The following is a 24,006-nucleotide window of genomic DNA, read 5'->3' as shown; positions in this document are numbered from 1 at the left end:
ACTAAATGTACACTAGTGTCCAATTACCGACAGTAGCAAGCTGTGTGTGTATTTTCTGGGATCGATGGTGGTGTCTAACACTTCTGTTACACCTCATTCGAAACTAGGTCAGATTACCGGCATGAGACGTTTCGTTATGCGCGAGTCTTCACACCCTTTAACGGTTGTTTTCTTCGTCCGTATACTTGAAAGATGACTTTAGTAAAAAAAAATTAGTTTCGATACGTTATAGACTGATGTAAAATATCATTATCAGTACCAGTTTTAATTCTATACCACTTGTATCTCTTTAGCTCATCAATTAAAGCGGCTGGGCTAGTTGATTAGTCTAGATCAAACACAGATCACCCAGGGCTCTGTCTTAAATATGAAATCGGTTTCCACAAGTTTATCCTTCCTAAAGAGTTGCACTCCGTTCATAGTTCATACCTCTGTATACTCCTGGCATCTTCCACTTAAACCCTTGCTTTATCACTGTATGACAATACATGAAAATTACCAAGCCTAATGGCAAACCTATAGAGGGGGGAGATGTAGAAATTGGTTAATTATTTCAATATTTCTTTGCTTCACCAATTTTTTTTTTAGGAAAATGTTCGCCGATTAAATCAATCCAAAGACGATGCTGTTACTAGACGAGAGGAAATGTTGAATCACGAGCAGTCACGTGAGTAAACAACGAAGAAATTGTAATTGCAATTAATAAGTAATTTTAACTGATAAATTTAATGAAAGAAGTTCTACTTATATAAACCAGCGCTATTCGTTAATGTGTAAATGTTACAGATTTTAGCATTTCTATGGTAGTTGCTACTGTAATGATAAGATAATGATAATGATACGACAATGGTAATGATGGTGATGGTGATGAGTCTTATTGCGATCAAGAAACAAGAAGGTCACTTTTATTGAAAGTTAGGATACTGACTTTCACAGCTTGATTGTAACAGTGGACCTTTACGAATTCACGTGCGGGAGGGGCAGGGAGTTGGCTGGTGGGGGGGGCGTGGTTGTGGAAGGTGTGGCTCTCGGATGCACTTAAGTGTGTATTATAAAAAGCACCTTGATAATGACATGTTTAAAAAATAGCCATTTTAGTTTCTTACAAGTTTCACGCCAGACAAGAGGAAAACACACGTAGGCCACATCGCTTTTGAAATTGAATATGTTTGTAAACATACATTACACATATATGTTGTATTTGCACGCAATTAATGTCAATCGAACATCCTCTGCCATCTCAACTGTTACTGTTGTCGATACTCATTCGAGAATTTTACGCATCATTGTGAAATTCAACTTGTGAGACTGTTTTTTTTTCTTTCAATAACATGTTTGTAGGAGGTGTGTGATTTCTTTGTTATAAACTCGTTGGATCAGCGGATCCAATATAGGCGGACTACCAGCCGAACCTGGCCCGCGAAAGATTTCAATCCGGCCCGCAAAAACAAATCGTCCCAAAAGGTTGCACTAATATGGTATACTGGCTCTGAAGCCGTATGCTTCAACACTTCCACCTTGGTTCTCTCTGGTACTTGTAGAAAATTAACTGCGAACCGCAGCTTTCATAGGCTCGTAGCCAGGAATTCTGCATAAGAGGGGTGCCAACATTCGAAGCTTGTTTGTAAACATTGCGGTGACTCAGATATGGGGTGAAGCACGGCAGTCTGCATGGGAGGAGGGGAGGGGAAAGGGGTGTACTCGGGCCTGGCTACGGGCCTGGCTGCTTTCCTATTATACTTTAATCCTGTTCAATACACAGACAAGAGAAGAGTGAAGATATACATTGAAAAGAAAGATGGCACTCGAGTATCGCAGTACATCTTCGTGACCGACGCTGAATACAAACGACTGAAAAAAGACTATAGTTTTGCACAAAAAATTCTAAATCTTGAAGAAGGTGATGAGATTGTTGACTTCAAAGCTTCTAAGAAGCGATTCGTTGAGAACGATTCTGGGAAGATGGTCAAAGGTTAGCAAATAATTTGACAATGATGATAAGAGTTTAAAAAAATCCGTTTGTGTTCTTTTTAATAAATCTATATACACGATAAATGATTTTTTAACATGATTTCTGAGGTTAATTCCTAAGTACGTTAGACAGAGACTGATATTTTTTTTTAAGATTAATGAAAATCAAAGAAGAGTATTAAATTAGGTTTTCAGGATAGTTTATCATTATTAGCAATGTTTATGTCTTTAATGCATAAGTTCACGATTGTTTTGATGCAACGGTAAAAACGCTAATCTTTGTACAAGAAAAAAGAAATAAAGAGGGATAAACAATCTAAAACACGTGATGTGAAATTGATGAATTCTTCTAACTTTTCACTTTTGTAGTTCAAAAGGACAAGAAAACGCCCGAAGATGTCAAAAAGGAAAGATTACAAGATAACAAGCAGAAACATGAGACAGACAGATTGTCCTTGCCAACCCAAAGAAGAGGCAGGACAAAAGATAATGACAACGAAAATATCGGTATGTTATTGTTTCCATAGCAACGTAAAACATCTCCCTTCGGTTTTTGTTTCTAACGATTCCAACAATTATTTCAATGTTATATTTTTTTGCCTTATCGAACTATTTCATGTTCCATATGTTCTCCCAATATGTATAAATATATATATATATATATATACACCTTTTTAGTCGTTGATGTGACAGTGTAGAACGTCGCAGCACTGTGGTATCTTGTTTATCCGTTATATTAATTCCGTATAAGTGGTGAGACCCCTATCGCCCTCCCCCTAGAATAAATACCGCGATAGGAAGAGATATGTTAGGAGAATTTTGCGACAGAATGACGCCATGTTATAAACTTACAGATTCATAGTGTCTTTAATCTCAAGAGATTAGAGACTTGAAACAAATAGTAGCAGTGTGGTATCGGATGTTGAAATATGCCTAATTCGACTTATTAGCGGCATAAAAAAGCAGTTCGTTACTATGGGGATATTCTACACTAGTGTAGAAATTCCCCCTGGATATATTACACTACTTTAGAATATCCTTGGATGAAATAATCAGGGAGACATTCTGCTCTGTCACACCCGTCGGTTGCAGGCTTGTTTTGGAATTATCAGTTTAGTTCATTGTAGCATCAATGGAAGCCTAAACGAACATTGATTCAAACCAGAATACATATATTTTGGGTGATAATTTGAAATGAAATATGAACAACTTACAATAGGAACGCTGCAAAGAAAGTAGGGTGTGCCCGCAGGTGCAAGTCCAAAATGATACCCTATGGGAAGGGAAAGAAGTGGTCGGTGGGGGATTGTTTCGGGAGGGGGGAGGGGGAATAAGGAGAGTGGTATATTGTACAACTTAAAGCAGATGTCTAGTCGTAACTGTTATTAATCTTTTATGATCAGTAATGACAAAATGACCTTTCATCGTTTTTTTTTATTAGACGGCTATTTTTTTATTCTCAGGAGGTGAAGCAAAGTATCGGAGTCCTAACACTACGGATTGTAGCTCATCTGATGAAGATAGGAAAAGACGTAAAGAACGTATGGAACGCCGAAGAAGGAGATCAACAACTAGTCAAGATAGCAATGGAAGGCGAAAGAAGAATAATAATAGACGAAAAGGCTGGTCACGAAGACAAAGCGAAGACCGTTCTGTGAGAGGTGATGACGCTATCAGTGAGGAGCGAGACAGTGTAGAAACTAGGTAAATGAAAACAAAAGAAGGGACGTTTGTTTCTTGTATTCTTTGTCAACGAATGTCGTTCGTAGATTGGTAGGATTGATGATTTGCACGTTTATCATACGTCTCTGAAGATTCGTGATGGTTGTCAAGACTGCAGTGGCGGCGGAACCGGGGGGGGGGCTTGGGGGGGGGCCCCCAATGAAAAAGTTGAGGGGCAAATGCATGATAAGCCCCCCCCCCCCAATATTTACCAAGGCTCCGAAACGTGCATCTGCCCATTTTTCAATGCATACTTGTCGATCTGTCCGATGCACACGTATACTATATAGGTGTAATAATTTTAGTAAATGCTCGGGGGACCCTCGGCCCGTCCCCTGGCTATAGACCACATTGATTGTCTGTATCATGCCTCATCGAATATTAGTGTTTTAAATAAGAGTGTAATAAGCTAAACGCTACACTCATCAAAATTTGCGTTTACACTACGAGTACACGCTAGGCGTGGAACATGGCTCTATGTTTAAACGCAATCAATTATTAAACGAACAAAAACACAATTTTAGCGTTTCACATGTACTGTACATGCATTCGTGACTGTGCTTGGTTCATAGACATTTGTTGGCAACTGCATATGGTTTTGGAATTACCCATTTGTTGACATTAAGAAATGCTTTCTGTTTTTTCTTATGACATTTATTTAATTATTGCATTTAATTGCAAGTAGTAATTTACTACACTCAAAAACGTCTTTGCGAGTACACTACGAGTAATAGCTACTCTCTTAAAACACCATCGAATATACAAATTACAATGTTTTACAGATTTTTACGTGCAATCTGAGAAATTGCAGGCTTGAGACCCATATTTTAGGGCTAGGTATTCGCAGCATAAAACACTCGGGAAGTGCCGTTTCCGGCCATCTGGGGGTTTGAAAAACCCAAAATTTTCTTGTACGCTCCGCGCCAACCGATGGTGGCGCTCCGCTTGGATAGTCTCCACACATTAGCCCCCCCCCCCAATAATTTTCCCGTTCCGCCGCGCCTGGTCAAGAGTAGAGGAAGAAGGGAGGGAGTGTGGCCGGGGGATTGGGGAAGGTAAGATCAAGTACCTCCCCGCTTATTTAACCTTTGACCTTTTCCGTTACTTCTAGCTCAGTGTCATCATCGAGTGATTCAGACGGAGACGATCGCATGGGTCGTCGACCAAGAAGAAGCAAGAAGAAGAGAAAGAAGGAGAAACGGAGAATGAAGAAACGTGAACGGAAGAAAGGAAAACGAAAACGAGGAGAGGAGAGACAAGATGAGGAGGACCCACTGGCACTCACTCCTGCAGGAAAGAAAGGTAAGAAGTGTGCATAATAGGTGTAGCGTTGAATATTGTAGACAGAAATTCCTTCAATGGTTTACTTGTGAAACAACATGAACGTTATTAGTGCGAATGAGCTTTTAAGACATTTAAAACTTGTTAAATGTATCCACTGTCGCCATCGCTTCCACATCCCACACCCGGCAACGAAAATATGCAGACCACACGAGAAAGGTTCACCTATACCAGTATTAAATGATTGAAGGAAGAGAATGAGAACACGCCTAGAAAGTATAACTGGAAGGATACATAGCAAGATTGCAGTGTTCAATTTTATCTTACCTTTTTGGTTGTGGTTTGGTTTGCATGTTAGATAACTTTAATTATTACCTATCGTATCTACAGACATGTGTATGTTTAAATTACCTATTCATAGATAAATGATTATTACCAATATACAGATATGTGTTAGTTTCTGTTGATTATTACCTATCCATCTAAAGTATGTCGTCATGGTGACGTGAAACAAGTGATTTAATCTTAATTTAGCCTATTACAATGACGTTAATATATATATATATATATTACTATAGCCTATACCTATAACTTTCCATTCACTATGGCAACAGAAAGAAAACTTCGTACCGTGGTAGAGTATTATTCTAGCGCCAGTAGTTTGAGTGATAGCTCGTCTGATGAGGACAAGAAGAAGAAAAAGACATCTAAAAAGAAACCAAAGCAAGCATCATCTTCATCAGGCAGTGATATAACATGGGTATGTCTACTATTATAATCATCAGTTTAATGTATGTGGTGGAGTTTAGAGGGGGGGGGCAGGTCAGACACGCAGGGGTCAGATTGTAGGCTTCAAAGTCATTGCCACGTTGAGTGTCCACGACCAAAGCAAAATGGAATAATCGTTAAAACTTATCTAACTGACGATGGGTCATTGCAGATGGTATTTTGTGAGTTGGGGATATCTCCGATACCACACAAAGTCCATGGTAGAGTCAGTTTCTGAAGCACGTGTCCGTTGACTGTTCAGGAAAAATACATTTAGTTCTCTCCTCCCTTATTTGTCTCCCAGTACATATGCACCCTTACCGAAATCCCAGATCTGGCTTTATATCTGGTTTAATCTGGCCATATCAAGCCTTTATCTGGCCATATAAAGCCAGATATAACTGGATATAGAGTCAAACCAGATATGCAGATAAAGTTTAATCTGGCCATATAAAGCCAGATATAACTGTATACAGAGTCAATCCAGATAAACAGATAAAGTTTTATCTGGCCCAGATATGGATGCAATAAAATTCAACCCAGATAAAATTTTATATTGGCCATATAAAACTTCATTTTATATCAAGTTATATCTGCCTAATTTTTTATCTGGCCAGATATAAATTCCAGATCTGGAGCAGATCTGGCCCAGATTGAAATTCCAGATCTTGGCCAGATCTGGATTTCGGTAAGGGCTGACTCCAATCTACCTAGCCTATTAAACTGGTAATATTCTTGCACTGCGCCCCCAATAACCCCATGTGGGTCACTGTCTTCGACCTTCCAATCTACGATTCCAACGCATGCTACATTCTTCTACTTTTTTCCCCGGAAACATCTTCGTATTCCATTTTGTTGAAATTCTGCCTTTTCTTTTCCATGTCGAGCGGCATGTTTGACTACATCTATTTCTTAACAGCGCCATCTATTAGCAAATTGTCACTTTTCAAATTTCGATTAATCAGTGGGCTATTAATGATGCTTATTTATCGCTGTGTGCTATCATAACTAAACTATCCAAAACTGAAGGTTTGTTATTTCTTTCTTACATTTAAATTTACTTAAACAGAATGTTGAGTCGAAGAAAAATAAGAAGAAAACAAAGAAGAAAACGAAGAAACAAAGACAAAAGCAACGTCGTCGCTCCTCGGCGAGCAGCTCGTCCTATGATGACTCATCAGAAGAAGCAAAAGAAGATGAGAAAGAGGAAGAGGAGGAGGAGGAAGAGACTGAAGATAGTTCATCTTCATCATCATCTTCATCAGAAGGTAAAAGAAACTAACTTGATGAGATATTACTGATTGAACACTACCTTAAATAAGCTAATGTATTAGTTACTGATTGAAGATGCTGTTGGGATAACAAATCAAGATCAAGAATAATCTTGGTTCATAATATTTTACGAAAAGCCCAGTAAAGCTACCAGAGTTTACTGAAATTTGAGAATCAAAACCTGAGTACTGCTTAGAAAAAAAATCATGTTTAAAATCAAAGCAAAATAATATAGACATTTCTTTCTTTTCTTCATTTGTATTATTAACATATTTCGTGTCTATAATGCAAAAATAACTCGACTAAACAATAAACTTAAATGCTGCCCTCAATTATTATAAATATTGGTAATTGTACGATAAAACTCAAATTCACGTATAATGTTAACATTCCACTTCGCTGTAAATATGTATAATAAAATATTCGTACTCTTTTTGATGTAGTTATTTGGGGTAACTGTGATTCAAAGAAATTTTCTATATAAACATAACCTTAACTCCCTTTGATGAGATGATTAGCAATATTTAACATTAATCCACAATCCCTACGTATTCTGCCCGAAGACGTTTCTTTTCGACGCTGTTATCCAACAGTTATTTCTTGCTAATAATTTCTACAGCGATATTAAATAACAACGTATATAACAAAAAAAGGAATTGATATAATGGTAGTAAGAAACATAAGAATGAATTATACAGAAGAACAACCTAGTTGTGGTAATAATGTAACAGATAATAATGAAACTCGGTATATCGCTTTAAATGACGTTTTCATGTGACGTAGACATGTTTCAATGGTAACGATTTTCATCTTTTTGATGATTTCAGATTCTTCATCTTCCGACGACACATCTTCTTCATCATCTACTTCGTAAGAACAAACTTTGCTTCTTCCGCTGTTTTTTTTCTTGGAAAACTTTTCTTGAATTATTTTAGATCTATTTTTAATGTTTCCGCATTGCCCAAAAGGAATGTTGTTTCCAACAGTATAGCGGTAAAGTGACGTTTATGCCTACCTCTCTCTAACATTACTCAATCATGCAGGCGTGTAAGTATTAAAGTGTCAAATGGAAGCTATATCACTGTGTACAATGTCAATATTCTGACACAAATACCAAGAAAGCTATAATGAAATATCTAAATAATAACACACGTACATACCGTTGCGGCTTCTTCTTTTAAACCTCCTCTGTCAACTTTTGAGGTCAGCTTCCATCATTTCAGATTTTTTCATTTTCTTTGAGAATCTAATTTTTTATAATTGATGACGCGCCAAGTGTATTTCTCTGCGTATTTACCTAATTCTCCGTAAATTATTGAGGGGTGGAGGGGGGTGGAAAACGTACCTTACAATTTGAGACCTACAAACGCTTTCGGGATTCGTTTTGGTGATAAACTTTGTGCAACCCCATCCTGTATTTGTTTTAGCCTCTGCTGCTGAGCGACAACGGTATACTGGGCGTGTTTCTAATTTTAAAGTGAAAACGTGAGCTGTCACCCTTCGTGTGATAGTATTTGTATTTTATAGTATTTATATCGGTTCCTATATCATTTTAGAAAGATGCACTATGACGTCATAAGCTACTAGTGAAAAGCAGTTATTGCTTACGACAATTTAAACCCATTTTTCAAAAAAAAAAATTTTAATTGGTAGCAAAATCAGATAGTGAAAGAAATATATTTACATATATATTTAAGAAACTATGTTTAAGAAAAATATGTTTATTAAGGAAATCGCACAGGCAAATTTTTAATTTTTCTCTGGCTTGCGAGGACTAAACACATTTAGCCTATCGCCCTCTTCGTTTTCAGCTCATCAGAGGAAAGCTCATCTTCTACGTCATCCACGTCGTCATCAACGGAAAGCTCATCGGAGGTCAGTGACGTCAGCTCGAGTACGGTGGACAGTTCTGACCTCAGTATTGAGGAGGATGAGGAGGAGGAGAAGGAGGAGAAGGAGGGTGATGATCAGGATATACCAGAGAAAGACAAGACAGAAATGAAAGCACAGAAGAAAATGAAGAAGAAAAAAGAAAAGAAAATAGCTAAAAGAGAAAGAAAAATTGCTATGAAAAAGACTGAGAAGGAAATAAAACGAATCGAAGAAAAGAAGATGAAGTTGGAGAAGAAATTAGCCGATGAGGCGAAAAGAAAAGAGAAAAATGCCAAAAAGAAAGCAAAGAAATTGAAACAGACAGAAATGAAACGCAGTAAAAAGGAGAAGTCACATCATGTATCGGAGAACAATGCAAGAACAATAGATCAGGAAGACAACAATGACATCGGTGTGACAGATCAAACGAAATCACTAGATGGAACAGTTAGTGAGTTGGAAGAGAGGTAAATAGGCCGTAAAATAGATATTTGAGATGAAAAGAACCAATTACTTTAGCTATTTTATGCAGAGAAACACCTTTATTGTCGTATCAAAGCAATTGAACAAAATGAAAACATATTTCATATTATATTGATGTTTTGATGTCAGGATCTACGACTAATAAGTTACCCCCCCCCCCCCCCCACGCTACCACCCTCCCACCTAAGCTACTCACCTTGCGTGAAAAAGAACATACAAGAACATCACGTGCCACAAACGTGATCTTCTAGTGCAGTATTGAACAAGAAATATAACATTATTGAATCAGTACGATTAGAAATATTTACATATTAGCAAAACTACACGCCTTGAAAACAACAATGAAGGAAACTAAAATGAAAACTCTGTCCTGTTGATTTTCAGTACAATTTGTTCCTGTCTTGGATATTATATTTCTGTTTCTTGTGTCTTGTCTTGTCTTGTTATGAGATCTAGAGGGCAGGGGTGGGTGGGGAGGAGGGAGGGAGGGCTCATAGCCTTCCGCGCACCCAAGTTACTATAAAAACATGATAAAGAATAGTAGAGAAAACCAACCTGTATGAAGATGACATAAAAGGTTGAATTCATCTCATGAATATTTCATGAATATTCAACAGAGACAGCTTAACCGACATTGTCAGTTCAGCGAGTTCCGTTAGCAGCGTGGCAACAGAAGAACTCTCTGACGTGGACAACGCCCTCCCTGAGGAAGAGACAACCGCTATTAAGAAGGAAAAGAAGGAAAAGGCCAAGGAAGTGAAGAAAGAAAGGAAGAAAGAACAAAAGGTTGTGAAAAAGAAAGAGTTGAAGAAAAAAGAAAAGAAACAGAAGAAAAAGAAGAAGGAACAAGAGAAGTAAATTAGTTTTTTGTTGTCTTCATATATATATATATATATATATATATATATATATATATATATATATATATATGTATATAGTAGACAGGGAAGTAATGTGAATATATGTTTACTTATATGGCTGACTTATGTACACCGTTCGTTTCTTCACTACAAACAAGGTTTGAACCAATGGATTTGTTTGTAGACATACTCTCGGGTTTTTTCTTCAAAGAAACAATTCAAATGTTCAATGAACGAGACAACTAATTTGCTGGGTTATCACAAGTATAGTGAAGAAACTATTTTAGTGGAAGGATTTCAGGATTGCATTTTGTATCATGTATTTTGTATTTGTATTTGTATGGATATGTATTTTGTATTTTGTATCATGTATATTGTAGAGGGTGGGAAGGGGTGGTTGTAATTGTTTCTTAAATACTTTAGAACATTAGCTTAGGTTTCGTAAAAGGTGAGGGCTAACATTTCGAGGAAAGTAGGTTTCAAGAATGTATTTCGTTTCAAGCAAATTTGATTTTGAAAAAAACAGTAGCTATATAAATAATTATAGGCCCTACTGAGGTACAGTTTGTTTTTATGATTTTGATAAATAAACTCATATCCGACACACGAATACTTTACTGAATGCGGCAAAGAGAAGTGTCTTAATGACAATTTTCGTGATCACATTACATCACGTTCTCCGCCACCCTCATCAACTTCATTCGTTTTCAAAGCTCTTTCCCCCCTCTCATTTCAGAATAAAGAAGAAAATTGCCAAAGAGATGGATAGAGTAAGCATTAGTCCAGTGAGTAGCGTTAGAAGTAGTGACGTCACATCCTCTGAGGATGAGATGGAGAAGGAACTAACACAGGAGGAGAAACAGATTAGAAGAAAAGAGAAGAAGAGAGTAAAAAAGAAAAAGAAAAAACAGATGAAGAAACTCAGGGTTGCCATGGCGATAGTGATGAAAAAAAGGTGTGCGCTAAGCTAAATTACCCGTGTTCCATTTAGCGCAGTTTTAAATATGGATACGAGTGACCATTAATTGATATTTTAGCAGATTTTATTTTCTTCTTTTTTGGGGGAGGGGTTGAGTGGTTGTGGGGGAGGTGGGGGCCAGGACTTTAACGAGATATTTTAACTTGGATAATGTATGTTATCGTGTGTTATCGTATGTTATCGTGGATAATGTATGATAATGTATGATAATGTATAGAATTGGACCATAGTGCAGATAGAAAGCTAATACGGTTTGAAACCTCGGTATCCGAAAGACACTATATGTAAAGTTTGAACTTGTTTCGACCCCGATTGCATTTCTGGGAACGAAAAAAATTACACATTACACATTAAAAACTGCTTGTATATTTATGATAAATTCACAATCATTTTGTGGAAGATTATATCACATTAGTACAAAATGAACATCGAACCCAACGACTTTACATAAAGGCTCTATTCTGCCCCCCCCCCCTCCTGTTTTTTTTTTAAGGAAAGTAAAAATATTTCATTTACAGAATAACGATAAGAAATAAACAAAGTAACTATAAATGACAGTTGAAATTTAATCGACATGAACACAAACTTGGCATCCGCTTGTGTCATAGATCGGATTCTTGGAAGTTTTCCTACAACAACTGCATTCGACAGGGACGTGACGTTTCGCGATATTCTTTCATAATCACTTTAATTCAGACTGAAAAGTTCACGATCTTCTACATAAAGCTGAACATTATCAGCGGTCATGTTTATTTATTTGTAATTTCTTTTATAGAGGCCTGTTTCTTATCAAAGCCTCTCCTATCATCCTTTTCCTTCCAATACACAGCTTATGGATAAGGAAGGAAAACTGTAAATCCCCACAAGCAAAAATTGCTACTTGCCAACATGTCGAATTATTCAGTGATTTTCTTCACAGCTTATGTACATGGATAGGGAAGGAAACTGTAAATCCCCACAACCGAAACTTGCTATACTTGCCAACATGTCAAATTATGCAGTGATTTTCTCACATGCAAAGCCTAGGTTCATTTGAAAATATAAAATTGTATGGTAGGCAGCGTTAAATCCAAGAACCGAAAATTGCTACTTGCCAACATGTCAAATTATGCAGTCATTTTCTTATATACAAAGCTTAGGTTCACATGAAAGTATAAAATTGTGTTGTAGGCAGCGTTAAATCCAACAACCGAAAATTGCTACTTGGCAACATGTCAAATTATGCAGTGATTTTCTTATATACAAAGCCTAGGTTCATTTCAAAGTATAAAATTGCGTTGAGGGCTGCGTTAAGATTGTTTATGTAATTGGTTGTTTGGAAAGAAAGATATTTCCCGGTTTTCAGCATCTTTCAAGCATCAACGCTAAAAAAAATGCTTAACATGTTTTTCCCTCCAAGCAGTATATTTTTCGTAGCGGAACAATACATGTACAGCCTAGCTGCTTATCGATGTTGCGTAGCTGACCCTAAATGTTAGCATTATGAAAATAGCTATACTTAGAATCCCTGCACATTCTGACCCTGTTAATCGTTGCCAATCATTCAGAAGAGTTCGTCTGGCAATACACTGCTGAGTGACCAGTATTTCACGTTCTAAATATTTGGCGGTAATATTAATATGATCGTTAACGACAATTTGGTGACCCAAACGGCGGGCCATATTTATATCTAAGTCACGAGTCTATGATAATTTGTGATAACAACTTACTAATTAGAGATACTAATGTTAAAAGACAGGTTCAACTAAACTAGTGTAAACTCTTAGAATATAGAAGATATAGTGTCATATAGACAACGTTCAGTTACACAAAGAAAAGACAGATTAACAAGCTCTTTTTTTGACCACCAGTCTTGGATTTTTGGTTTCAGAAAAAAGAAAGGTAAATCGGATCCATTTTCAGTGTCGGAAGAGGAAGAAGAATCGTCGGTGGAAGAAGCAGGGACAATTGAAGATGGAAAAACAATGGTGAAGTACGATAAGGGGGCATCGAGGGGACTGACTGACCCCATCGAGAAATCAGACCCAAGAGGAGCAGAATGGGAGTAAGTTTCACATAGTCTTTTGTAAAAGTTAGAAAGACTCGCAAGAGCTTAAATTTGGCTATGGTTGAATCAGAGATGTGTGTATGAAACAATTTCAAAGGATCAAAATGGATTAAGTTTCCTTTGTACTTTCACCACGAATTTGAAAGTTCGTGATAACAAATTAGCAAGGACGTAATGCATACTTCAACATGTCCCGACTGAACCACCGTAGTTTACTGTTCAATAATTCACTTACATGTTTTTTTTTATGTCCATCCCCCCCCCCCCTTCTACCTCCCCCAAACAAATAGTAACTGGTGAATATTTTACTCTTAAAGACTAGTAAGACATTACGTCATCGTTGGCAAGCTATATAACCCGACAAATATATGAGATAAAGAATAAATAATAATTAAAATACTTAAGGCCAAAAATGAAGAATCCTCAAGAGGCTGCCAAATGAAATCATATTCGCCAAAAAAGCTCGACCTTGCAAGCTCTCGACGTGACTTGGTGTAGAAAGCAGTAGAGAATCACTATTGAATGGTGCCCGAGTTGAAATTGCATTATGGGATTAGATATTACGTATGCATAATTTGCATAGATATCATGAATATTAATATGTGTCTGTTTAAATTGCATTATGGGATAAGATATTACGTATGCACAATTTGCATAGACATCATAAATATTAATATGTGTGGAGAGGTTGACCATTTTGTCGTATATTATCTATGTGCTTGCAGAACTGAGTATCAATTTATCAAAAAAGATAAGAAGAAGAAAAAGAAGAAGAAAAAAGAGAAAAGGGAGAGGACTTTAGGTAAGTCAACATTGGTCAAGATATGACAGATTTTAGCTGCATATTTATAACGCAAGTGTTACACATTAAACCAAAAAAATCAGCGGAGAAAAGAACCTCATTCATTTTTTAAACTTTATATTTCAGACCATCTTTACTCTCACGACCGACTGATGTGGTACCCAAATTTGACTATAAATGATCAATAACCGTAAATGAAATAACAAGAACAGCTAACTTTGGTTTGCTTCTCATATTAGATGCATGACGTCACTAATATTGTTTGAAGGGATTTTTCTACAGACGTTGTTTTTGTTTCCCCTTTTGTCTTTCTAGATGACATTTTGAGAGATCTGGACGCCGCGATTTCTCCGCAACCAAAGAAGAGTAATCGATTCGGAAACTTCATCCAACAAAACCTTGACATTTTGAAACATGAGGATGGAGAGGCAGCAGGAAAATTACAAATGACTAGTAAGGAAGACGAGACTAATGAGCATCAAGATGAAGGGGCCGGCGAGGACACTCAAGAGAACTTGGAAACCAAGCTGGAGGAGGACAATGACGATCAGGAGACAATGACGTCTATCCTCTCAGGTGATGATGAAGATGACTTCAATAAAGGTAATGTTTCCCATCTATGAGTGTTCACAGGTCGAACGAGAAGAGGGAGGGGAAATCTGTCTTAGAAGACGGGGGTGGGGGTTGTGGCCGATTGTACTCTTTAATTACGTTTCCTTTAATTATTCATTTCTCTGTCGACATTCGGAAACAAATCCAATATATATTTTTTTTAAGGATTTTAGTTCAGATTGATGCGTTTCAAAATCAACCACGTGCAATTTGGCTATGATGAGCTTAGAAATATCTCGGGCTTATATAATTTGATGACAACGGGGGGGGGGGGGGGGAGGGGTGCAATCGGGAATTGCCATATGTGTAGTTGGTATCGGTCTTTCAAAAGCCTTATTCGCATAAAACAAAGGTGCCTTCAATAAAGTTATAATGTTTCCCATCTATGCGTATTCACAGGTCGAACGAGAAGAGGGAGAGGAAAATCTGTCTTAGAAGACGGGGGTGAGGAGGGGGGGGGGGGGATTGAGGCATTCCACTTCCATTTTACCCGTCGCTTCTGTTCATTGACCCACCACGTTTATATAATAAGAATTATCGAAAGGAACAGCGTATGTGCAAACGAGAGGTTAGAATTTTAACAAATACAGACATCTGATGACGTTCTTCTCTCTTTTCCCTATCAATAAGAATAACTTTATTGTTTAATCTTTCCCATAACAATAGGGAGGTTAAGTCCCTTACCATCTTACTCGATTTATGAAAAACGTACTCAAAAGTTGCATATTTTAGAGGGGCGTAGGGAGGGGGCTATATGAGAGGATAGCTACACCTGCCTCTGCTTCCATTGGTTATCCCTCTGTATTGTGCAGTATTTGACCTTTAAGTGGTTGACCTCCTCTCTCATCAGTGAAAGGTTCCCGTAAGATTAACAGAGCTTTCCGTAAGAGGGCGGAAACGTTGTTGCCTCACCTCGAGAAGGTTCTCCGATCGGCGGAGGAATTGCAGCATGATGAACCTTCAGCAGTAACAAAAGTCAGAGACGGCATCGCTCCAATTATTGACGAAAAAGGTGAGAAACAACAGAAAAAACACATATATCACTCAATTGGTTGGGTGTCCTTTAAAAAAAAAAACATTGTGAAGTTTGAAAAAATAAAATTATGTTAGTATATACATTTTTTTGTTTATTGTTTAATATCATTTTTATTTGATACTTTTGAGAATATAAATTATTTGTAAGAAATGATATATCTGTTAGTTTATAATGTATACAATTATACGCGTGTGACTATTACATGGCTTGATGAGAGTAGGACGCAGTGATACAACCCCCTCCCTCCCCATCCTCCCCTCTCTCCCACAACATCGTAAAAGATAACCTTATTTTTCACTTAAAAAAAGTATTCTTCTTCTTCATTTTTGTCTCCAGTTGATACTATCGACTACTTGTCTCATTTTCGATTGGTCGAGCAGAGTAAATTAGATCCATTTGGACGCGCATTCGTCGTCGGCGATGAAAACTTTGACTGCAGTTTATCATTTGATGTAAGTATGAGACAGGAGAATAAAGAAAATAACTCTCTTAATGAGGAGTGTGAGCAAATGGAGGTAGTCTGGAGGTCTACTCTCTTATACCTACAATCAAGGTTGTACTCCACCTCCACCTCCACCTCACCCATTCCCACCCCCCTTCCCCTCGCGACCACCCAGACTTTTCACGGCCACACCCTCCATGCTCTTGGAATGAACTGAATAGCAATTACCAAAGCTGCAATTATTTGATGGCTTTACCGTCAGGTGTACTGTACTGCTTAGAAAAATATACAATACTTTTTTCAGTCACAAACTTCTTTAAATTAACTCCATACGACCAAAGGGAGTGTTTAAGGTACTCGGTTTGATGACAAATTGAAACAACGCCCTCCAAGATATTTTCGACACAAAAACCACCAATTGTGGTCATCGATGTGCCATACCAGTAATTTTGAAGATGTTTTTTTTTATTGCATCTATAAACGATTATCTCTGGTTTCTCCTCCCCTCTTTATCTACCTAATGACCTATTTGAAGCCAAAATAATTAACCAGGAGTGATTTGTGTTTCCTTTCCCTCAGGAATTACAAGAGGCACTTGACGGCGTTCCAAGTTTGGTGAACATCAAACCGAAGCAAATTAAATATGTTTTAAAGGTAAAAAAAAAATCATACATAAACATCTATGAAAAGCAAGAAGCAATGTATATGATGGTATTTGTGAAATAATAAAAAATTATGATATTTGATATCGAATAATTATAGATTAATTCATTGATTGATTAATTAATTAAATACTTCATTTCCACGTAGATACTAAACCTCGATGAACACAGCATAGTTTCCTTCAAGATGTTTTCGGTAGTTGCAGCTATCTGTGAGAGGATGTGTGCAATGGAGTAAGTATATCCTTTGAATGTTGTACGTCGCTATATATAAACTATACTTTAACATTTATATACGATCAATTGAAAAACGTCGCTGAAACTTCAAATGTATCTATGTGGCAAAATTATAATCGAAAATCCATGATGGCAATGTGATTTCAAACACGCAACATTCTGAGATGGAACATGTGTGTAAAAAAATAGCGGTTATCTTCTCCAGGTGGTGCAAAATATCAGTTCAGTTTTTCATGCAATGGTAGTCGTAATGGTTATATATTCATGTGTCCTAGTGAATATGCATGTATCCTATTTAATATTCATATCATGCGCATATATTCAGGTACCCGTAGTGAATAATCACATCATTCAAGCAAACAGCAGCCAGTTGGGTCAGTTTTTTAATGCTAATACCTCTTTAAACTGTCCTCCCATGTCACACTTCAAAGCACTCGTATTGACAGTATATGAACAGTTTCTAACCTTTATCTGATGGAAACATGATATTCATACTGCTCATACTGACAATACAAGTGCTATAAAGCGGGACATGAAAGTGAAGAGAAAAAAATTGTCCCAACTGGGTGCAAACAGTGATAAACAGCACTTTCCACCTGTAGGGGCATGGCATACACGATTGATAAATTGTAATTGCGCCATCACTTGGCAGGGGTGGGAGGGAATGGGAGGGGGTAGGGATGAGGATAATATTACTCTTAATGGCTCTTCATTAGCATATGTTTAATATAAAACATGATGCCTTAATTCATGCTTAAACATGTGTGACGAAAGTATATCAAACAACCAGGGCACTGAAACAGTAAAGTAAAGAGTGGCAAGTTTGTCGAAACCACCTGATATAGAGTGGCATTAAATCATATCTATTCACTGTTCGTATGGTGACAAGAATAAAACTGAGGAATGAATAAATGTCGTATCAAGTGTTGATAACTACAGTAACAAACATAGGAATTGTCCTTTAAAATAGCTCAAAACATCAAACTACTTTATACAGTTTGCTATTGTTCAAAAATATTGTTTCAAGTTTCAACGATCTTATGACTTTGTTTTCTTCCAACAGTCCTTTCGATAAACAGCTAGTTGATAAGAGCGATCTGCTGGATCTTGAACGGAAGATGGAGCTATATAAGGTAATTAATTGTACAGTTAGTTTTAGTAGTGGCGTTCATTTAATCATTCATTTAATCAGTCGTTCATTCATATATTCATCCAATCATTCATTCGTTCATTCATTCATTGATGTACTCTTTCACACATTCTCTCATTCATTCACTCACTCATTTACTCACTTATTCACGCACCCATTCACTCAATCACTCATTTACACAATCATTTATTCACTCATTCACTCACTCATTTATTTATTAACTCATTCACATATTCCCTCATTCATTCATTCATTGAATTTATTCGCTCATTTATTCATTCGTTCTTGTCCTTTCAAGTCCATTCATCAGTTCATTCATTAGTTCCCTCATAGATTCATTCATTAACTCTTTAACACATTCCCTCATACATTCATTAATTCACTCACTCATTCACTTATTTTATTCGCTCATTTATCCATTCATGCTCGTCCTTTCAAATCCATTCATGAGTTCATCCATTAGTTCCTGTGTGAGTTCATTTTTGAACAGAAAATAACTAGCTCTTGCAGATCATTTACCCTAATGATGACAGCACAGCCAACCCTTTGAATGAGACTGCTCTCCTTCGTAGAGCTCCCAGGTTCTTTGGTGAATTAATTAGTTACACTCCACCGGCCTACCTCATGATAACAAGAAGCTCAAAGAAAACAGTTTACACATTTCCTGTATGAAATGTAGTTCTGCCTTTGTCATAAGCGTCACTTAATCTGTCTATTCTTTTAAATAAAGTAGTTTAATGTATCGTTAATCACACATGTCACCTGTAAGCCTCATTACTGTCCGCTCTCCCTGCCTGTGATATCTGTAGACACACTACTCAAAATTTGATCTAATTTTTCTTCTTCAGTACACTATTTAGTGTCTTACGTTGTCATGTATTGATGTCCAACCGTTCCAATTTCATGTGTTAACCAGGCCATTCTGCTCAATCTTATAATGCTCCCTCGTGTGTCATCCCTGCATATGAAGTAATGTTCTTTCCTTAACCATTTATTATCCGTAGGCAATGTTTTATTGTAACATTGATCCTGATCGGAGCAGTAACTTTATCCCTGCTGATGCTTTGAGAATCGAATTGAAAGCTGGAGGACTAAATCGATGGCAGGAAGAGTATGTTATGTCAAGAATGAGCACGGACTATGATGAGGTAAGCTCCCCTGCCCCCCTCATCCACCCCCTTTTTATCCCCTCCCTCGCCTATAGCCTGCCTAACGGAAATCTTATTTGTCTATTAAGGAATTTATTTTTGTTGCACATTCGATATTTTTCCAAATGTAATTACACTAGATACGAAAGCCACAGACACAAGGGCGTAGGAACCGGGGGGGGGGGGGCTGGGGGGCGCCAGCCCCCCCAGTGAAAAATGTGGAGGGGCGGAAGTATCATTCCGACCCCCCGCTTCGCAAGTCAGAAAACCCCTTTTTCATTTCCAAATGAGAAAAAAATCTCATTTGGAGCACCAAATTGCATCTAAGGCCTGGTGAAAATACAAAATTAAGTTTACAAAATGGAGTGTGTGTTGAAGTGTGCTATATTGCACCAAATTGCATCTGAGGCTACCTGGAAATGCAAAAAAATCCAAAGGGGAGGGGGACACCCCCTTTATAGTGATTGTTAATTGGTCAGAATAAAGAGACTACCACCTTATGAGCATTTAGTGTCTGTCGTGTCGATTTACCTTCAAGTTTTGAAATATTCATGAATGAGATTGTTGTTTTCTGATTAAACTGATGAGATATCATACTTTTATAAATAATTTTCAATAAAAACTTTGTAAACATTTAACTCGGCGTGGTATTCAAATATCTTCCCGTGTTACATTAATTGTGGAATATCACGGCAAAAACAACAACAACAATAACGAAGACAACATATTGTCTAATTTAAATATCACTCCAACTCAAAATCAAGTGATTTTCGAATTTAGCCTAGCCCTCACCCCACCCAAATAACGAAATAAAAGAAAGTTTCCAACCCCCATCCATCCCCCCTCCCCCACCCAATGTATGAGTGTTTTAAGTTTAACTTCAATAAATCAAGTCAATCCATATCTCTCCGCATATACCAATAATAATATAGTACAGTTCATCACAACAACGTTTTTTAATTTTTTTTTTTACTGTTCAACGATGCTTACATATGAAACAATATTTTGATTTTAGCTGTACATGATAAAGGGCTTGTCGAGTTTATATGACAGGGTATTTTACAATCCATGCATACACTTCAAGTGAATAATTTAATAGATAAATCACCCTGTAATAAGTCTGCAGAAGCATCAAAATCACTCAAAAGCTTAAGGTTGTCACTCTTAATCTTCTCAACTTATCAACAAATCGGATTTTGATAAATCCAGTTCGTTGGTATCTCTCGGGGAAATGATTTAAAAAAATTCCCCTCTACATTTACAATGTGTTGTATAAGTTATTAGTTTCACGACATGACACGCGCTGTTGCTAAGTGATTGGCATTGTAAGGAGGTAGTATATAACAATGAAAAATTGCTTCGACAGTTACAGTACACTCAATCATAGTTATACTTTTGGGAAAATTAAAGTTCGTTCCTCCACATTATAAACCCGGTTTAGCTCATTCTCATCACATTCCAGGTTCATTCATTTATGATCAAAGAAGTGTAGGTCAGTTTCATATTTACAAAGTTACGCCTCTGACGCCCCTGTAAATTAAGGTGTGAACATGCTTTGTTCAACTTCTTACATGGATGTCACAACAGATGTTATTAAACTTCGAGTAGGTTTATTAACTTTTGAGAGAAATATTAAACTCTTAGCTTAGGTGTTCTTTGTAGCATATATATTATGTATAAAAATATTAATATATATAATACATATATATATATATATAATAAATATATATATATATATATATATATATATATATATATATATATATATATATATATATAACTAGTATTGTTCGATACAGGTGACAAACGCCTACAGTGGAATTACGATCTTCCTTACCGGTTTCGAACCTCTGGACATACAATCAGCGTCCATAGCCTAGTGGTTAGGGTGTCCGCGTATAGAGCGGGAGGCCCGTGGTTCGAATCCCGGTGGAGGCTGAAAGTTTTTTCACTGTTCTTGATTTTCCAACTCATTACGATTTTCATTTATATATATATATATATTTATATATATATATATATATATATATATATATATAGCCTATATATAATATATATATATAAATATATATATATATGTACATACGTACGTACCCCCACACGTACAAACCTACACACACATACATACATACACACACACACACATACACGCGCGATTCTTAGTGTTGCCATATATATACCTATTTCGAAGGCTGTCACAAAGAAAGAAACATAAAAAAGACATAGAAGAAAAGAAGCCAGCGAGTTTTGATTGCAATTATTGCAGTAACGTTATATTTTTGTGCCTTCTGTAGTATTGAACAAAACCAATTGTTACTTTGCAGATACGGTAACAATCACATGGGAGATAAGTATATTACTACGTGATGGATTAACCCCTATAGGCTACTTCAGGTCTTATGAACGTGAACCTTATCATTTCCATGTCCGATCGAAGTTCCCCCTTTGAGGCATTCAGTGGTGTTTTCTACTTTTTACTCTCGACCTCGATGTCTTAGAGTTTCATAATATCAGGGGTTAGCTATGTAATATTAGAAGCGGTTGCAACTGTGTTTCATTACAATTAAGGTAACATAAGCTAAGCCTAGACTTGCAATGTTGCATGGGAAGGCTAGGTCATTTTCCTTAGTACCGAAGTATGTGTAACTTAACGCTTATAACTTTGCCCGACCAGCTTCTTGACAATTGCAACTTCATGAACGCAACGTAGGCTAGGCCTCTATATACAAGGTGTATACGTGTGGAAGGCTACACGTCGTCTCCTTTATCGAGTTTATGTATTGGGCTTTCGTGAAGTATTGTACATATATATTTGTTAAACTTAAATAAAAGCCTACATACAAAGTAGGTTAGTCCTATATATAATTGCTGTGAATGTGTGATATGTCTAGCCTACACCATCGTTATTTGCTTCGAGTCTAAAATAACTCTTTAATGGGTACATCTGTTGTGAAACTATCAAATGTACAACAAAGTATTACCATATCGTGTATATTTAAGCTGAAAGCTTCATGGTTCAAGTAGGCTATATTTATTGCGTTTAGAGAGGTGTCATAGAAGAAAAACAATTAGCTCCATATTCAGGCTCACTTTGACTGTGCCAGTTACATCAGAGAGAACGTATCATACTTTATATACCTAAGCTTATGGGAAATCGTTTTTTTATTTATTTAGGTTTTCCTTGCGAATATCAACTCCTTTTAATGATGGTTTTCATTTCAGATTTCTTTCTTCGATTATATGGCGTACATACCACTCTTCCTCTCCATGCACGAGAACATTATTGAGAATCCTCTGGATCGAGAGGAGAAATTTAACCAGCCAACTAACGCACAACAACGTGATATGAATCCATTAGGTTCGTTTATTAATATTTATATTCATGTTATATATTTATGTTTCAAATTCAATTCGTTACACATCAATTCATGATATTTAATGTTTATAAAGTTTAATTCTTACTAAAGTTCTTTAATAATACTTCCTTTATGTCCCTCGATTAAACAAAAATGTTGCCATTACACGAAAGGTCAAATTTACATAATAATTTGAGGCCTAAACATTAACATTTATAGTTCTTCCATGTTTCACCTTTTTTTTTACTTTGTCAAAGCTACCTATAAGTAGAAAGGGGAGGGGGGGGGGGGGAGAAAAGAGGAACGAAAATGAATTTCTACCATAATCAAGAAGTACACGAGATATGCATAATTCCTATTAAAATAATAAACTTGCAGCCTTTAAGACAAAAGAAGATTTTCTTTGTTGTTTTTGTTTCCATGGGGATTCTCAATTTTCCTCGCCGAGAAAATCCATTTTCATAATCGATCGTCTCAATATTTGTAAACAATTTGATAAGGTAATGGATTGAATGATGTAAAGTTTTGAAACAAAAAGATTAATTTTAAATAAACTGTTTTCATGTACAAGTGACGACTCCCATACATATGCAGATGAAAGGTATATTAAGGGCGGCAGAGGTTGATCGTGGCAAAAAAATCCTATTAATCAATTTTAACAGATTATCTTCATCGCTAAGTGAAACTAGCCGATATCAGGTTTTGGGGTTTCTAACTTAAGGATATTAATTTTCAAAGTTTCATACCATGAAGTTTTATTCTCTCTGGCAAAGACAAAAAGTGACTTGCATTACCCTGGCGATTTCTTGTGATTGTAAATGTGTCATTATTAAGCATATTTATCCATAGAGGAAGATAACTATGAAATTTTCAAGTATGCATGAAATTAAAATCGTAAAGTAAGAGTAGTTTTACAGCTAAACAAACATTTCAAGGTAGTATAAACACAAAGATTGAACAATTTACTGAATATTTAGGTCAAAACTACATCCTGACAGCATTTTAGTGTAAGTCTAGTCGAGATAGATATTTTATTAACATGTATACTTTTATAAAATTTGGTAAAATATTATGAGGGCATCTGACAAACGTCGACTTTATGATGTCATCTTGGCAGTTGAGCTGAAAAATGTCTTGATTTTTTTTCTTTATAATTTTTTTGCAAATCATTTATTCACCGAGGAAAATAATATTCTGACAAGCAAGTGACATGTTTGATAAAATTTCAAAATGATGAGACCATTGACAGCTAAGCAAATATTGCTATTGATTGATAATTTCAAGAGTAAATAAACTTGAAATTATA

General features: G+C 36.5%; 1 protein-coding gene across 1 annotated transcript in view; it reads left to right on the top strand.

Annotated features, from left to right (window-relative positions):
• Positions 1 to 24,006, top strand: part of LOC139962170 (uncharacterized) — a 31,824-nt gene that overhangs the window by 7,087 nt on the left and 731 nt on the right. The window contains exons 6-26 of the mRNA XM_071962132.1: positions 589 to 667; positions 1,763 to 1,972; positions 2,341 to 2,478; positions 3,435 to 3,675; positions 4,805 to 4,995; positions 5,589 to 5,734; positions 6,812 to 7,010; positions 7,842 to 7,884; positions 8,826 to 9,353; positions 9,987 to 10,223; positions 10,966 to 11,184; positions 13,079 to 13,252; positions 13,981 to 14,057; positions 14,373 to 14,660; positions 15,520 to 15,681; positions 16,042 to 16,157; positions 16,727 to 16,801; positions 16,958 to 17,043; positions 18,110 to 18,179; positions 19,201 to 19,344; positions 22,567 to 22,702. Of these exons, the coding sequence (XP_071818233.1) occupies positions 589 to 667; positions 1,763 to 1,972; positions 2,341 to 2,478; positions 3,435 to 3,675; positions 4,805 to 4,995; positions 5,589 to 5,734; positions 6,812 to 7,010; positions 7,842 to 7,884; positions 8,826 to 9,353; positions 9,987 to 10,223; positions 10,966 to 11,184; positions 13,079 to 13,252; positions 13,981 to 14,057; positions 14,373 to 14,660; positions 15,520 to 15,681; positions 16,042 to 16,157; positions 16,727 to 16,801; positions 16,958 to 17,043; positions 18,110 to 18,179; positions 19,201 to 19,344; positions 22,567 to 22,702 (3,559 nt within the window). The remainder of the gene's footprint in view (positions 1 to 588; positions 668 to 1,762; positions 1,973 to 2,340; positions 2,479 to 3,434; positions 3,676 to 4,804; positions 4,996 to 5,588; positions 5,735 to 6,811; positions 7,011 to 7,841; positions 7,885 to 8,825; positions 9,354 to 9,986; positions 10,224 to 10,965; positions 11,185 to 13,078; positions 13,253 to 13,980; positions 14,058 to 14,372; positions 14,661 to 15,519; positions 15,682 to 16,041; positions 16,158 to 16,726; positions 16,802 to 16,957; positions 17,044 to 18,109; positions 18,180 to 19,200; positions 19,345 to 22,566; positions 22,703 to 24,006) is intronic.

Source organism: Apostichopus japonicus, chromosome 20 (assembly GCF_037975245.1).
Source record: "Apostichopus japonicus isolate 1M-3 chromosome 20, ASM3797524v1, whole genome shotgun sequence".
Classification (NCBI taxonomy): domain Eukaryota; kingdom Metazoa; phylum Echinodermata; class Holothuroidea; order Aspidochirotida; family Stichopodidae; genus Apostichopus; species Apostichopus japonicus.
The sequence above is the reverse complement of the archived record's forward strand: the minus strand, read 5'-3'. Positions and strand labels throughout refer to the sequence as shown.